This window comes from Gavia stellata, chromosome 2 (genome assembly GCF_030936135.1).
Source record: "Gavia stellata isolate bGavSte3 chromosome 2, bGavSte3.hap2, whole genome shotgun sequence".
Taxonomy (NCBI): domain Eukaryota; kingdom Metazoa; phylum Chordata; class Aves; order Gaviiformes; family Gaviidae; genus Gavia; species Gavia stellata.
In genome coordinates this window covers 111,201,828-111,217,567 of record NC_082595.1, presented here as the reverse complement: position 1 = coordinate 111,217,567, position 15,740 = coordinate 111,201,828, and the positions used below count along the sequence as shown (strand labels likewise).

The window sequence follows — 15,740 nt, the reverse complement described above, 5'->3', positions numbered from 1 at the left end:
TCTGCAGCCACGCAGCTTGAGACTAGGTTTGTCATTTATGTTTCTTTATGATATCTTGCAAGCGAGGCACTGGGCACCAGTGACAGACCAGCACACAGCTTGTGTCAAATTATCCAGTGTTTCAAATTCAAGTGGCGACTTTGCTTTGTAGAAATTTAATTATCATGCATTCTGCTAGCGCTTATCTTCTATCATACACTCTTATGATGGTTAATAACTTCGTTAAGCACACCCACAAGCTTCAGGCAGTGTTTTGTTCTCTCTGTGTATTTTGAAGTGCGGTATTTGGCCGCTTCCACATCTGCACATCCTAACCTGTATCGTGCGAGTGTCCTGCACAGACTCTCATTAGCTTAATTCACCTGGTCAGGTTCCTCTTTGCATTGCACGACTACAGTAATTAGCTTTAAATTCAGCCATCATAACATTGCTTTAGCTGGCAGAGATCTTGCCTGAAAGGTGTCTCCCAGTGGTGCCTCTTGGTTTCAGGAGAGTTTATCTGGCACAGCACTTAACGCCAACAGCATTTTTCCAGCAAGGATGCTACACGCCGCATCGCTTTCTGCCAGCGTGGGGGTACCTTGCACAGGAGGGAGATCTGTAGATACACTTCGTGGTGTTCTCTGAGTGTGTTAAGGATAGGCCATGCCCTGGGGAGCTCGCAGGTTAAACAGATGGGGAGGAGAATGGCCAGACTTGCATGTTTACTGTGACTTAGTTCACCACTGAGTCAGGCCTTTAGAAAAGGGTTGCTAAGGTTGATGAGTGAAAGGAGCTCCTGGGGGGTCCAGAAAAGAAACAGGAGGAAAATGCTCTGTGATGCAATCCAGAAGGACCAGTAAAGCTGGGCCTGTTTGTGTGATGGGTGAGGAGGGAGCAGGACAATCATCAGCTTTTCTCAGAAGGCTAGAAAAAGGGCAGAATATCCTTAGATGTATTTTTTTTCCCATGGCTGACCTTAAGCTTAACCATCCTTCTGCACCAAGATGGGGACAGGACAGCCTGCTCTCCAGCTCATCCTGCTCTGGGCTTGGTTTTCGCTGGAGGGGTGATTTCTCCAGAAGCAGTTATTGTGATTCAATCTCTCTGTGCAGAGTACGTTTCCACTCTTGTATGTGGCCAGATCTGCACGAGTATACACGATGCAAAGCCTACCCACGCACAAGCGCAACCAGCTGCCGGTATAACAGTGGTAGTGGGACTAGGATGCTGTTATAGTTAAAGAGGGACAGCTTTTACACAAGCCCAGCAGAGGTGGTGGCATGACGGCATGTGGCATGGTGACATCTTTCTCCTGAAACTTCTGCAGATGGTGCAGGTGCAGATTAGTTGAGCCACTGAGTTCCTGCTGTGTTGCACGCCTGTGAGTGCAGCAAAAAGGCATTTAATGTCCCTCACCTAATTGGGACTGTGTGACTCGAGTGTCTGGTAATGAGAGAGGGGTTTTCACCATAGGACTGACTTTGAAGCTAGTCCAAATTAATAGAGTCCTGGCAATAGTTGTGTTTGTGCATTTGAATTTCTAGCTTGCTTTGTAATGAACTGTGTCGGATAAGCATCCGCCCGCTATATATAAATACAGGCGATTAAGGCGCGTCAGGTAATTTAGTTATTTGGCATGATCGATCGGGCTGTCTGAAATGGAGCGGCCTCTGTTTACGTGGTGATGAAGCGTTCTCCAAAAAGTGCAGAAGGCCGCCAGCTTGCTAATGAGACTGCGTGCGGCTGCCCGCCCCGCGCATCAAAGGCTTTTCTGAGAGGAGGGGAAAAGCTGGTGTTAGATGCACAGCAGCACAGATACAAATGGGAAGACGGGGGGACAGGTGAAAGAGCTAAACAGGGAGGGAAGGTACGCTTGGAGTTGGTTAGCCTGCTTAATTTGGCCGTGTAGCACTGATGAATTTAATGTCACTGCACCTTGCTCAGGTGTAGCAGCCGGGGTTCCGTAGTTTCTATAGGTTTTCCGTGGATGCAAACTTCCCGGCATGCCTGGGTCATGAGGACTGACACTTGCCCACTGAGGTCCACAAGAAGCCACCCGTATGATTTCATGCTTGTTAGAGGCCCCTCGATGGAGATGCTCAGTCTCCAGAACTGGCTTATTCGCTGCGTGCGGGAAATGGGCAAACTTTCCAGAAAACCCATAGAGACATGTTATTTTCCATAGTGACCCACCCTGCTAAGTGAGATGCTGTTAAACATTGTGTGTGTTTCTGTGCTGTTGGGGCAATATTTCCTTTTTTTATAACTTGTCCAGGACAAAGAAAACTTTAAATTTGTGCTTTATTATGACCTGAAGCATCTACCAAAGAGCGGGAGCCTGAATTCTGCCACATGGTTATTTGCTGCTGAGGAGGTGGTGACGATGGTGTTTTAGGGAGGTGAGAGAGGTTTGTATTTTTGCCTTGGGGAAAATAATGTGCCTGAGCTATCTAGGGCTGAAAACCACAAAGAATACCAAGGACTTGAGCTGTCTCACAAAGTCAGCCCTCTCCTCCTGTCTGGAGTTGACCTCTGCATGCTTCTCTCGTACGACGCTAAGCGCCTGTCTCTTCACTGTGGTTTTACCTCAAGACAGTTCTTGTTCATTAATTGCTTCAAGGTAAAAGCAAAAAGAACCTTCCCCTCCTCCCACACCTAATTTATCCCTTTTAGCGGTGAACAAAAGATCAGCCACGCATCTACTCCTCGAGTAGCTTGTGCCGCTGCACACGATGGAGCAAAGTACCTGCTTCCTCGGTTTGCTTCCCACGTCCCAAAAAATCTTCAGCACTTTGTAAATGGGAACACGGTGAGCAGTGCAACATCAGCTGCTGTGTTGTTGTACGGATTTATCAGCTTTCTTGTAAAGCGCTGCCCTGCGGTCCCTTGCTCTGAGATTTGGAGGGGGGTGAGCTTCACATCCAGGTTGCTCTGCCATTCAGTACCGCAGAATGTAAAAGGATTTGCTCGTAAGCTGGGTATTTCTTTGTGCGGAAAAGTGCTTGTGTGCAGCCTGGAAGAATAAATAAAACAATATGGCTGGTTTATTACCAGAAAACAACACTAAGTAATAAATTTAAGAACTAAAAGCTCTATATGTAAAGTAGATTTCGCAATGCATTATGCAAAAAGCAAGAAGGCACTGGAGAAGGAAACCACTGGAAAAAGGCAGGCTGGGAAGATGGACGATCTTGCGGACAGGACAATTAGATGTGGAGTGAATCCCAAGCTGACACAGCTTCTGGGGTGACCTTGGGCAAATTGTTTCTCTGTACCTGCCTTACCTGCTCTCTGAAAACTGGATGCGGTTTTACTGTCTAAGGATTTCATCAGAATAAATGAATGTTCATGAACCACTCAGTTAACCTCAGCTGAGGAGCATGACAGACCTTCAGCAGCTGCCTTTCTTAGAGGGCAAAGCAGGTGGATGCCTGGAAGCACTCGGGCAAGAGATTTCTGTAACTTCTGCTTGCCACAATACTGAGGATCTCCTGGAGTGGGTTCTTGTCCCTTTGCCCCAGATGGGGAACAAAAAGCTGTAAACCAGACTGTCCGTTCTTCACTTGTCTGCTTTGAAGCAGTTTGAGTTCACCTTTGCTTTGTAAAGAAGCGGAATGAGGCATGGAGGTTGTGTGGTTTCCCCTGGGTGCTGGAGGGAGGCAGTGTTAGTGCTGGGGGCAGACCCAGGACATCTTGACTCCAGGTTTCCACTCGCATTTCTGAATTATTGCCACGTGAGAGCCCAGACGCAGAATCGTACAATCACTTAGGCTGGAAGGGACCTCTGGAGGTCTCTGAACCTGGGCATTGTCCAGATGAGTTCTGAGTATCTTTTGATCTCCTGTCACGGGACCAGCTTTGGCTAAGTAGGTAGTGGCCAGAGCTGCAGGTTGATGGCACTCCCCACCTCCATGTGCTTTTTCATTCTGCCAGTGCCGGATCCCTGGAAAGCCGCTTGCTGCCACCACAGGTGGATTTGGGGTTGCAGGGAGTCAGCAGGAGGAACCCCCACTCCCAACCCTTCCAGTTCTCCTCTCCTTCCTGCTCCCAGCCTGGATGTCCAGTGCACTTCTCCCAATTCTCCCTCCCTTCTTTTCCTTCTTTCCTTCTTGTGTTGATGAGGCAACTCAACTTCCATCCTTGAGCCAGCAGCACTCCATTTTACCTCCACGCCTGGAATGGTTAGCTCTACCATCTCTTTTGGGTATCGATTTCCCCGTTCACCCTTCATAAGCTCTCAAAAGCACCAGCAGCAGTACAAACTGATGTGCTTCTTGGGGTCTCGCCTGTTGGGGTTTATCAGCTGATGGTGCTTCTGACTTTTCTTGCCATGAAACTTCAGAAGGGCCGATTGCCTCTGAGAAAGGTCTGATCCTGAACTTGCCTGCTGGGGCTCCACAACCAGCAGCAAAGAGTTTGTGCTGATTATAATGATCCTTTCGGCAGCTGCAGCAGACTTACCTGTCTGTTTCGTGCCCAGAGGGCCTGCAGGTCATGGCACTGAGCAGCTCCAGGGTGGAGCGTGCGCCGAGGGCTGGTGCCCTGGGGTGTTGCAGGCTGGAGTGTCCTTGGCAAGAGATGCCGTGGTTGCAGAATTGAGCGCCCTTTGCCCCTGAGATGTGGGTGGAAGTCAGCTCTCAAAGGATTTGTCCTCAAGTGCCACTTCTAAACCTCCCCAGATACCTCTCTTATCCATCTCTGTTGTCACAGTTAAGGTTGGTGGAGCGTCTGCAAAGGAGAGAAAGTCAGAAAAGGTCTTGTAAGGTCCTGCGTTTTCTATTCGGTTGCATCTCTTCCCCCTAGCTCTGTTCCCCATCCACATGAGCTGTTGAGACAATTTGCATGTGCAGCGGGTCTTTTTCTTCTCTCTCCTCTCCCCAAAGATTTCTGAATTGCAGGAGATGCATTTGTGAAGACTGTAAGATGAAATGGTGCTGTACTGGGAGCTCTGGTCCTATGCTATCAGGGCAGGAGGATGCCTGGCTGGAGAGAAGGTAGCAAGCATGGGGCAAAGCCAGTGTCCGTGTTTTCTGGGACCTGTTTGCAACAGAGCATGCAAGCAGCCCAGGGAAAGAGTAGAACAGGGCAAATGAACGTGATGCTTCCCTAATATCGTTCAGCCACTGCCTTCTTCAGCACACGTGGTTTTCTGACTTTGCTGGAGCGAGCACATGAAGGGGCTCTCCTGGAGTGTTTGTCCAGGACCCCTTTACCCCACGCATGCCCAGCTGCGGATGGGGAGCATGGCTGGAAGCAAGTTTGGCTTTGCACGGAGCTGCAAATGTGGTGAATGTTCCTTGGTTTAGATAAAAGCTTCCTAAAGCCAGGGATGCAGCTTATCCCCTGAATTTACAGATTACAAGACCTTTTACCGGTTAAACGTGTAGCAGCGTTGATCTTACCCTAGGAGAATTTCTCTGTACCTGTGAGCTCTCGAGATGGTACAAATCCCTCGTGATGGTCCCTAAGGCTGTAGCATGCGAAGCATTTCAGAGTGAATTTTCCATCTGCTCCTTTTAAAGATCTGCTTTCAAACGTACCTTAAAGCACACACCTAATAGATTTATTCTCCTTGTTCAGCTGCTCCTGTTCCCAAAGTGATCGGAGATTTGGGGTGTAATCCTTTCCTTTGAGAGCATTAGGAAGTAGAAAGTTATCATTGCTGAAGGGCTGTTTTGTGTTCGTTTCTTTTCCATTTCACCAGAAACCTGTTCTAAAGTGGGGGGAATAAGCTGTATTTTCTTTGTTTAGCAGAATTTTCTGCTTCTCCTTTTTTTTTTTTTTAAAAAAAAAGGTTGCTTTTTTTTTTTTCTTTTTAGTGCTGGTGAAAAAGAGACTTGGCAATAGAAACTGTCTATGCAAGACTGGACAGATAAAGCACAGGAGCCACTAACACGCATTCCCTGACATCCTTCGCTGTTCATCAGGAGGGAGCCTGCGTGACAGAGGTGGGTACGGTGCTTCGCTCTCCATGGAGAGTGCTAACACAGCAGAAAGTTTGTGGAGGACGCACACCACAGACCTGTCATCTGATGAGTAAGGGCAAGTATGGGTGCATACAGAGTGAGTTTGGGAGCTCTAATTTAGTGGATGCAGGATCCCTGTGGATTTTCCTCCTGGAAAGTTCAGTGCAGTCTGTGTCTGCAGTCATATTCTGCCTGTTGGTTATTTATTGCTGAGCTTTGCTCTGGAGGACCGTAAGTTTAAGGTTTCCAGGCTCTGTTCACAAATATGCTGAGAAAGGGACAATATTTCCCTAATTTTATAGGGAGATGGACAAAAGGAGAGGTGTAAGCAGGGAGGAATAGGTATGCACAGGTGTTAGCAGAAGGAGGTTGGTGACTGAACATTTGCAGAGTAATGACTCCACGAGCATCCACACATCAGATCAGCCTGGCTCTTTCTGCTAGAAATGCAAAATGAGGGAGAACCTCAGGTATTCCCGTAACTTCACGGGCACGGGGAGCGCCCACTGTGGAGTTGAGGAAAGCTGGGAACACAGCCCAGGATTTGAACTAAGATGTGACAACGTGCCCGAACACCAATTTAGTCTTGTAGCCCCACGCTGTGGGAGGAGGAACTGCAGTGTGCAAACCTGTTGTGCCCAAGACGCCGGTCAGATTGGCATTTGGGAAGAGGCTCTGGTAATTATTGAGCTTCTGATTTCCTAAGAGCTCTTCCTGCCTCTTGTTTTTTGTGTGTGTGTGTGTGTAATTAGGTCTATCAGGCAGCACCGTTGTGTTATAATGTCAACAAGAGTTTCTCAGTGTGGGGCTCAATCAGTTTAAAGAACTAAATAGTACTTGGGAGTGAGAGGAATGAGTTGGCTGGAGAGCCTAGCAACTAACCTGTTTCTCCTGCTCCCAAACTTCTGTTTGGGGACTATGGAAATCAGCAGCCTTTTTCCCCAGGGCTGCTTATTGCTCTTAAATACAATACTGAATTCTGTCTTGGTAAAACCACAGATTGGGTTTTTACTTTGCTTTTTTATTTTTTAAGTCCTAATAACAATGCGTTACAACCTTAGGCTCTATCGAGTTGATGAGGAATAAAGTCTTAGTAATGAAGAAGAGTCCAAGAGTGTGTCTAAAGTGCTTGCTTTATTGCCAGCACATATTTCTTACTGACAGTCAATACTTTTAACTGATCCCAAGCCACGTGCGTTGCATTTCAAATCCCTCCTAAGCCTGCTCTGGTCTTTCCCGTGTGGTCTTTTCCAAGCTAGCAGCAGAGTTAGTTTGTCAGCTTCAGGTTTCTGAGCATACAGATTTTTTTTAGTTCACAGCCCATGTTTTTAGGTCAGGAGGATAAAGTTTGTTCTGCATCAACTGAATGGGAGGACCAGAAGAGCCACTGGAAGGATTAGGTGGCAGAACAGCTGCAGAGGATCATGTGTGGGGCGATGGATTTAGCTTTTCAAGGACTCCAATTGCCATTTTAGGGAGTCCAGTTTGCCATTTCATCACAGTTTAGGGCTCATAAATGGGCAAAGCAGCTAAAACAGAACAAGATTTAGGTGCAGCCTGAGCTGATAAACTTTGTGACTGCCTTTACTGCCTGTGGGGCTGCAGTGTTCTCTGGCCAAACTGAAGCAGCACATCCACATGCCCCTCCCTTGTTTCTTGGCCACATTTATGATCCCTTGTTTCTGCATTATCTCAACACCGTGCAGGGTTTGACTGCACTTATCCCACGGCACACTCAAACAAAAAAAACAGCAGAGCTTGTTTTCCCATGTGGGCCTTGAAGTTAAGCTGGCTTTTAGACTCACTGGTGTTCGAGTGAGCGTGTGCTTGGAAGAAGGGTTAATAGGGCAGCTCTCATCTGGCCAGCTGCTTGCAGCAATTCTAGGACCTTTGCAGCCCCTATGAGACCAGGCTGAAATAGTGGGGACTGACTACTGGTGCATGCACACGGACAGTGACAGCATGAGCTTCATTTCCTGGGGAGAGCTTAAAAAGGCAGGGGGAAGAAAAATAGACATTAAAAGCTTTTTTTTATTATTTATTTTTGCCTTCAGTTGCCTGGTTTGTACACTGGTGCATGCTAAAACCCTTCTGATGTGTAGCAGCGGTCCCAGAGGCACGATGCAAATGTGCTGCTATTGCCAGGGCTCCCTGTGCCTGACGGACAGCCCTGCGCAGAAGCGCTGAGGATTTACATTCATCACCAGCCTCTATCCCAGCCTGGGCAAATGCAAGTTGGTGTACAGAGAATAGTATTAAAATGTCCTGCCAACAGAGCTGAAGCCTCCCCCATCTGCCCGCAGCGACTGTGCTGCCAAGATCTGAGAAAGCTGATTTAGCCTTTACCTGATGTTTTAGCCCTTTTATCCTCTCGGCTTTCTGAGATTTACACCAGTGCTGTTTGTCAGACAATGTTATGAATTTTAAATCTGCCTTAATTTGAAGTGTCCATACTGCTGTGCAACTCCCAGTTGCAGGTCAGGTTGGGGGGCATTCCCATTTAATTGCGGGCCATTAAGTTACTGACAACAAATGGCCTTGTAACAAAATAGGCCTAGGAATTGTGCTTTATTACTCCACTTGTTTCCCCTTTCATTATGATTTTTCCTGGTTAAAATCAAATCTTCCATTTATTTTTTCTGACGTGCACTTGTGTACTATACTGAAAATTATTCCTGACTTCCCTCTGCTCCTTTAAGGTGAACTTTTGTTTTGCTTTGGCCTGTTTCCAGATCTCTGTTTTAGCTGAGATTTGCTTCCTCGCCTTCTTTCTGCTAATTCTTGATGAGTAGATGAGAGGAGTATTAAATAGATTTAGTGAAAAATGACCATCACCAATGTAGATGACTTCCCTCTAATTAAAAATTGAAGCGGAAATGAATAAGCTTCTCTTGAGGCTGTGCAACAGTCGATACTTAGCCCAGTGTCATATTCATCAGTGATGCGGGAAGTCCGGTATATGAAAGAATATCCCAGAAACTTGGGTACCTCGGAGGATGCTAATAAAAGGAAAGGAAAGGTTCTAGTGGCAGTGTATTCATCTGGCCTAGATTTAAATCTTTTGGTATAGACCAAAGACTCAGAGCTGAATTTGCCATGTCCTTGATTTCTATGCCCAAGCCAGGTAGGCATTCAGTGCCACAGCAGAGTTTTCCAAGCAAAAAGGCATGTCTAAGCAAGCTGATACCGCTTGGGTGGTGTGGTACCCAATGGATCCTAACCTGGGCATCTTTGCTTTGATGTACAGTGTAGGCTTTTCCAGTTTTGACCAGAAATTCTCTCTCGTATGCAGCCAGCCAGAGGAGGTAATCATAACCAACACGAGTACGTTCCCTTTAAAATTTCTCTTGCAATGAGTCAAAATTTTCCAGCAGGAAATGAAAGCAAAACACTTCATCTAAAAATTCCTCATCAGCTCTAGTCACTAGACCAGAACAATAGTGATTACACTCAGTTATGCAGTACAAATTCACAGCAGTGCTGTGTCCCAGGATCACAACATGCCATTAAAAGGCAGGTAGAGAGAGCAGGTGTACGTTAATATCTCCATTTTGTATATGAGGAGACAGAGGCTTGCAGATGTTAAGCAGCTTCTGCAAAGTTACACAGTGAGACAGTGGCAGAGGCAGAAATAGGAAACCAGATCCACGGGCTGTGAGTTTTCTGGTTTGGCCACTGAAGCATGCAACCCTAATGAAAAGCAGAGTGCCCGGAGAAAGCCATGTGTCCACATCTAATGAATCCCATCACTTTCTCAGGTTTACTGGTATTAACCCCGGAGGTGTTAGACATGTACAAAGATTGCTTTTTTGCAGAGAGGACAGTTGCTTTTAAAAACTAAGTGTCTTAGGTCACTAAGAGGTTGTTCTGTTTGCATTGTCTGAATATATGATTGTTCTCTTGTAGGAATGGCAGCGCATCAGCCGCGCAGCAGCGATGAGAGAGACTGATGTTCGTACGAGTCTCTTCTGGCTCCTTCTCCACGATGGCTGGTGCCTCTGCATATTCATTGGATGGTAATGCAGGATGTAGAGAGCAGTGGTAGAGTTTGGCTTGATCCCATTGTGTTTTTCTTCTGCCGGTTGAGACTTTGAATCACCATGACAACGCTGTGACACTTCCAGCAACGGTTGTCCGCAGACCAGGGGTGGGCTGGGGGTGGGTGAGAAGGTCAATGATTGAATCTATCAGGATCAAAAGTTGTGCCTGCAGCAAAACGACTGTAGAAAAGCCGTCAGCACGACAAGAAGATGAAATTCCCCTTCTATTGGCTTCTCGTTAAGCAGGCACAATAACTTTTTTTCCCGAGAGACTCGCTATAAAAACTCTTTTGGTTATGGCTACTGATCCAACGTGATTGGGCGCGCAGCGACTTTTGAACTCATGACTGGATATACGATGTTGCGGAATGGGGGAGTGGGGAACGGAGGCCAGCCGTGGGTGTTGAGATGGTCCAGTCGGATCCGGCTCACCTGGCTTAGTTTCACCCTCTTCATTATCCTCGTCTTCTTTCCCCTCATTGCCCACTACTACCTAACCACCATCGATGACGCGGACGATGCTGGCAAGCGCATCTTTGGCCCTCGGACCGGCAACGAGCTGTGTGAGGTAAAGCACGTGCAAGACCTGTGCCGCATCCGCGAGTCGGTCAGCGAGGAGCTGCTCCAGCTGGAGGCCAAACGGCAGGAGCTCAACAGTGAGATAGCCAAGCTCAACTTGAAGATCGAAGCCTGCAAAAAGAGCATTGAAAATGCCAAACAGGACCTGCTGCAGCTGAAGAACGTCATCAGCCAGACCGAGCATTCCTACAAAGAGTTGATGGCTCAGAACCAGCCCAAACTTTCCTTGCCCATCCGGCTGCTGCCAGACAAAGACGATGTAACCTTCCCCCTGCCAAAATCCAACCGGAACTGCAGGCTACACAACTGCTTTGACTACTCACGCTGCCCATTGACATCTGGCTTTCCAGTCTATGTCTACAACAGTGACGATTACCCTTTCGGTAGTTCCTTAGACCCTTTAATTAAACAAGCCTTTGAGGCGACTGTCAGAACTAATGTTTATGTTACTGAAAATGCAAATATTGCTTGTGTGTATATAATTTTAGTGGGGGAAATGCAAGAGCCTGTAATGCCAAAACCTACTGAACTAGAGCAACAGTTGCACTCTTTGCCGTATTGGAGGACTGATGGACATAACCATCTCATCATCAATTTATCAAGAAAATCGGAAACACAGAACTTCATTTACAACATCAGCACAGGGCGCGCCATGATTGCCCAGTCCACCTTTTACGATGTGCAGTATCGACCGGGGTTTGATATTGTGGTGTCGCCTCTGGTCCATGCTATGTCTGAACCCAACTTCCTAGAAATCCCGCCCCAGGTGCCAGTCAAGCGTAAATATCTGTTTAGTTTCCAGGGGGAGAAGATCGAGTCTCTGAGATCTAGCTTGCAAGAGGTTCGCTCATTTGAAGAGGAGATAGAAGGCAATGCCCCAGCTGACTACGACGATCGGATCATCACCACCTTGAAGGCTGTTCAGGACAGCAAGTTGGACTTTGTTTTGGTGGAGTTCACGTGTAAGAACCAGCCTAAGGCGAGTCTGCCCACTGAGTGGGCTCTGTGTGGAGAAAGGGATGACAGACTAGAGCTACTGAAGCTATCTACTTTTGCACTGATAATCACCCCAGGGGACACCCATTTAGTGATCTCCGCCGGGTGTGCCATGAGACTGTTTGAGGCTCTGGAAGTTGGAGCCATCCCGGTGGTTCTCGGAGAGCAAGTTCAGCTACCCTATAATGATGTGATCCGGTGGAACGAGGCAGCCTTAATCATACCAAAGCCACGTATCACAGAAGTGCACTTTCTTCTGAGAAGCATTTCTGACAACGATCTCCTTGCCATGAGGAGGCAGGGCCGCTTCTTGTGGGAGACCTACTTCTCCACCTCTGACAACGTGTTCAGCACAGTCTTAGCTATCATAAGGACTCGAATCCAAATCCCGGCTGCTCCTATCCGAGAAGAAACCGCCGTGGAGATTCCCCACCGGTCTGGCAAAGCTGCTGGTACAGACCCCAATATGGCAGACAACGGTGACCTGGACTTGGGGCCTGTGGAAACAGAACCACCCTATGCATCTCCCAAATATCTCCGCAATTTCACCCTCACTGCAATGGACATCTACAGGAATTGGAATTCTGCTCCGGGGCCTTTCCACCTCTTCCCCTACACTCCCTTTGACCCTGTTTTACCGTCAGAAGCAAAATTTTTGGGGTCTGGGACTGGATTTCGACCAATTGGTGGAGGAGCAGGTGGCTCTGGGAAGGAGTTCCAGGCTGCTTTGGGTGGCAACGTCCCCCGGGAGCAGTTCACAGTAGTGATGTTGACTTACGAGCGGGAGGAAGTGTTGATGAACTCCCTAGAAAGGCTCAATGGTCTCCCGTACTTAAATAAAGTTGTGGTAGTGTGGAACTCTCCCAAGCTTCCCTCTGAGGATCTCTTGTGGCCAGACATTGGTGTCCCAATCATGGTAAGAATGATGTAGCTACTATGGTCTCGCTTCCTGGTGAGGTTTGTGCATTAAAGTTGGCTGTAGCTCTTCTGTAGCATGTCAGCTCAGCTTAAGTCATCTAGGACAGCATTCAGCTTACATGGTTGTAGATGTCTGTACCTGATCTGGACACTTTGTCAGTGGAAAAGAGGGAGATTACAGGTATAACTCATGTGACCCATTTTAGGTGTTTGCATGAGAATGCCATGGCTGATGCTCTAGAAATGCCTGTTTGTCTCCACCGGCTTTGACGGGAGGCCAATATTCAGGGGCGGATGGCTGCGCTGTGCGGATGTGTGAACTCAGGCAGGATGAATTGCTGTCCTAAAAGAATTCGTTTGGTGACCTTTGGGTTATGAAATACAGGAGCTGTTACGCAGGAGAGCCTAAATTGTAAAAATACGGGATCTTTAGAGGTGCCAGGTGTTTAGCACTCAGGAAACAGTAATTGCTTATATGGAGCATAATATGAATCTTGAGGCTTAAAGCTAGAGATTCTTGCTTATTGAAAATCTTCGCTTAGGCTCTTTAAGCGTCACACTGCGAGGACAGTTATAAATACCTAAGTACTGACTCTTTCTGCACTTTACCAAATAAATCTTTTATAAAAACAAAAGAGGGACCAGCTGAAGCCATGCCTACTGCAAGGGCCTTGAGAGGCATTTATCACTTTATATTGCAAGGGATGGCAGAGAAGAAGACAGGGGAAAACACAAGCCCAGGCCAATGTGACCATGGCAGCTTCCACGCTCCAAAGGTTGTAATTAAGTTTTGCTTATGTTTGGGTTGCTCCAGCCAAACTGAATAAGTGACACCTTCAAAAACCAACGATGTTCTTTTCATGCCCAGCTACTTGCTTGCATATCGGCGCTGTTGCTTCTAAGGCATTAATTCTGCCTATATTATTACTTAGGTATGTATTTATTTTAGGGTTTCTCTGTCATCCCAGCATAACTTTCTGCACTGGCCATTGTTAACAATCAATATTAAATATAAATCTCCACGTGCTCTCGTAAAGGGAGCATGGGCATAGAGCCACTAACAAGAAGCAACACTGTGTTGTCTGAATCGCTCGTGTTTAGAGGACAAATGGAAGGATAATGCCTTACAAATTAGGGGAGGGAAAAATAAGAGAGGGAGATGGTACTTAAGTACGCAAACTGTGTGTGGTTTATGTGACAGGACGCTACTAAGCTTAATAGCAGTGTGAGCTTTATGCTTCATGCAAAGAGATTCATTGATTTAATATTTCGTTTTATTATTATTGTGATGAATAAATCCTTCTGCTCACATTTAAAAACCCTTATGGTCCAGGGACAATGAGGAGAGAAAATTGCTTGGATAATTGCAAAATAATCTTTCACATTAGTCCTGTTGAATGCCTGAATTCTGCAAAATCTTTGCATTGTGTCTGCTGAAAAACTGTGTACTCCTTCAGAGCTGAAGAGTGGGGATTGTTCTCCTTGGAGTTGCTAATGAGTGTTATTTGTGAAAGAAAAATATGTTTCTGTTGATGGACATTAATGCCTTTTTTTACTCTGTTCTCATCTGCACATCTATTGTGTTGGAGGCCCACTGGCTTTTTGGGGGACTTTGACACACACGAGTTGCTGCGTGTCGCCTTTGAGCCACACGCTGAGGTTTGTATGCTATGGGGGATGTTCGGGACCGCTCCGTTCAAGAGGAGGAAATTGTCTCCTCTCTATTTTGGGATGGTGGGTGGTAACACTGCTCGTGGCCAAGTGCCAGGGAGCGGCTGGAGCACATCAAGCTTCTGCCGGGGTCCTTTCTGAAGGAGCGTGTTGGTCTGATAATAGGTGTGCTTTCATCCCGTTTTCCTAAATCCCATTTTATAAAAGAGCCCAAGTCTCTTGGGATCTCTCGTAGGAGGCTTAAACCTTTGCAGCCCCCAGGCGTCCGTCCCACCAAAGCATTTGTTACTAAGTCCGCATCCAGACTGGGTGTTTAAATCGCATTGGGAGTCTGTGTTATTCATCTATATGGATGGTTTAGTGTGTTAATGATATAAAAACTTACCTGGGCTTCATCCAACAGCAACAAATCCTAAGGCCTACTGTGGAAAAGGGCAGGAAGAACTTGGGGAATAGAGGTGAGGCTCCGTTTGAGCCTCGGTGGCTGAGACGTGGGATGTGCTAGCAGGGGGAGAAGCAGGTGGGTACGTGGGGTTGGGAAGAAACACAAGCCTTTATGACTGCTGATGTCAAAAGAAACTGCAGAGCTGAGAATTTGATTTCCTTACGGGGAAAAAAGTCTTTTGATGCGGAATATCCAATTCTCTCAGATCTTGAAGCAGTGCTGTATCTCTATGTATTAAATATGTACCAGTAACTTTGGGGTGCAAGGAATTGCCTTGCGTTCAAGTCTCAAAGCACAGCGCTATGCAGAGGAAACTTGGGGGGAAGAGAAGCGGATGGGGGCGGATTTGGGTGCCCCCCCTGTTGCGATTGAAGTGGGTCCAGGCACCAGCTGACTGCGAGGAGCAGTGCAACAGCAGCACATGTACGCCAGCATGATCCATGATCAAAGCACCCAAAGCCAGAAGTTTATTGAAGTAAATCACAGCCTAATGAGACGAAGCATCGTGTGTAGCATGTTCTGGGCTGAAAGAGCCCGTGGAAGCATAATGTAGCCCTAAGTCCCGCCAGCAGTGCCTTGGTGGGACTTAGGTCTGTGCTTTCGCTGTGCGGCTTTGGGCTAGCAGAATACCTGAAGGAGAATTGGACTTCCCCCTTTAGCCTTACTGCATGGGTAGTTAGTTCGTTGATCAGTTCCTTGAAACTTTGTTTGCAAACTGTGCTGCTTGGTTGTGATTTGGTCTTCCAAAGCAGGTTACGTGGTTTCTTTTCCCCAGTGGGCTGGGAGTTAATCAAGAGCAAAGCTTGAAGATGTTTTGGATCTTTGAATCTTTCACGGATAATGAGATAAACAGGGCTACAGAATATATTTGATTTTTTTAAAGCTTTTACTTAGATACAGATTTCTTGTGACGGCGTAATTTACTAAAAAATCAGTAAGATTCCTTAGCTGCACAGGAGTCTCTGATAAAATATTCTGGCCCTGTACTGAGCTTGAAGTGACTAGGTGCAAATATAATTCAATGTAAAGTTGTGTGTGTAGTCATTCAAAGCTGCCCCTGGAACAGATGTAGGTAGATTACACTCTAAATTAGAGTGCCTTTGTGCTGGAGTTGAGCTGTAAAAATTGTTCCCATCTCACGTT

At 46.8% G+C, this 15,740-nt stretch overlaps 1 protein-coding gene across 1 annotated transcript in view; it reads left to right on the top strand.

The window, feature by feature from the left end:
- EXTL3 (exostosin like glycosyltransferase 3) overlaps nt 1–15,740 on the top strand; it is a 109,636-nt gene that overhangs the window by 65,374 nt on the left and 28,522 nt on the right. Inside the window, exons 3-4 of the mRNA XM_059833553.1 lie at nt 5,802–5,930; nt 9,855–12,479. Coding sequence (XP_059689536.1) covers nt 10,332–12,479 — 2,148 coding nt within the window. The 5' untranslated portion in view covers nt 5,802–5,930; nt 9,855–10,331. The remainder of the gene's footprint in view (nt 1–5,801; nt 5,931–9,854; nt 12,480–15,740) is intronic.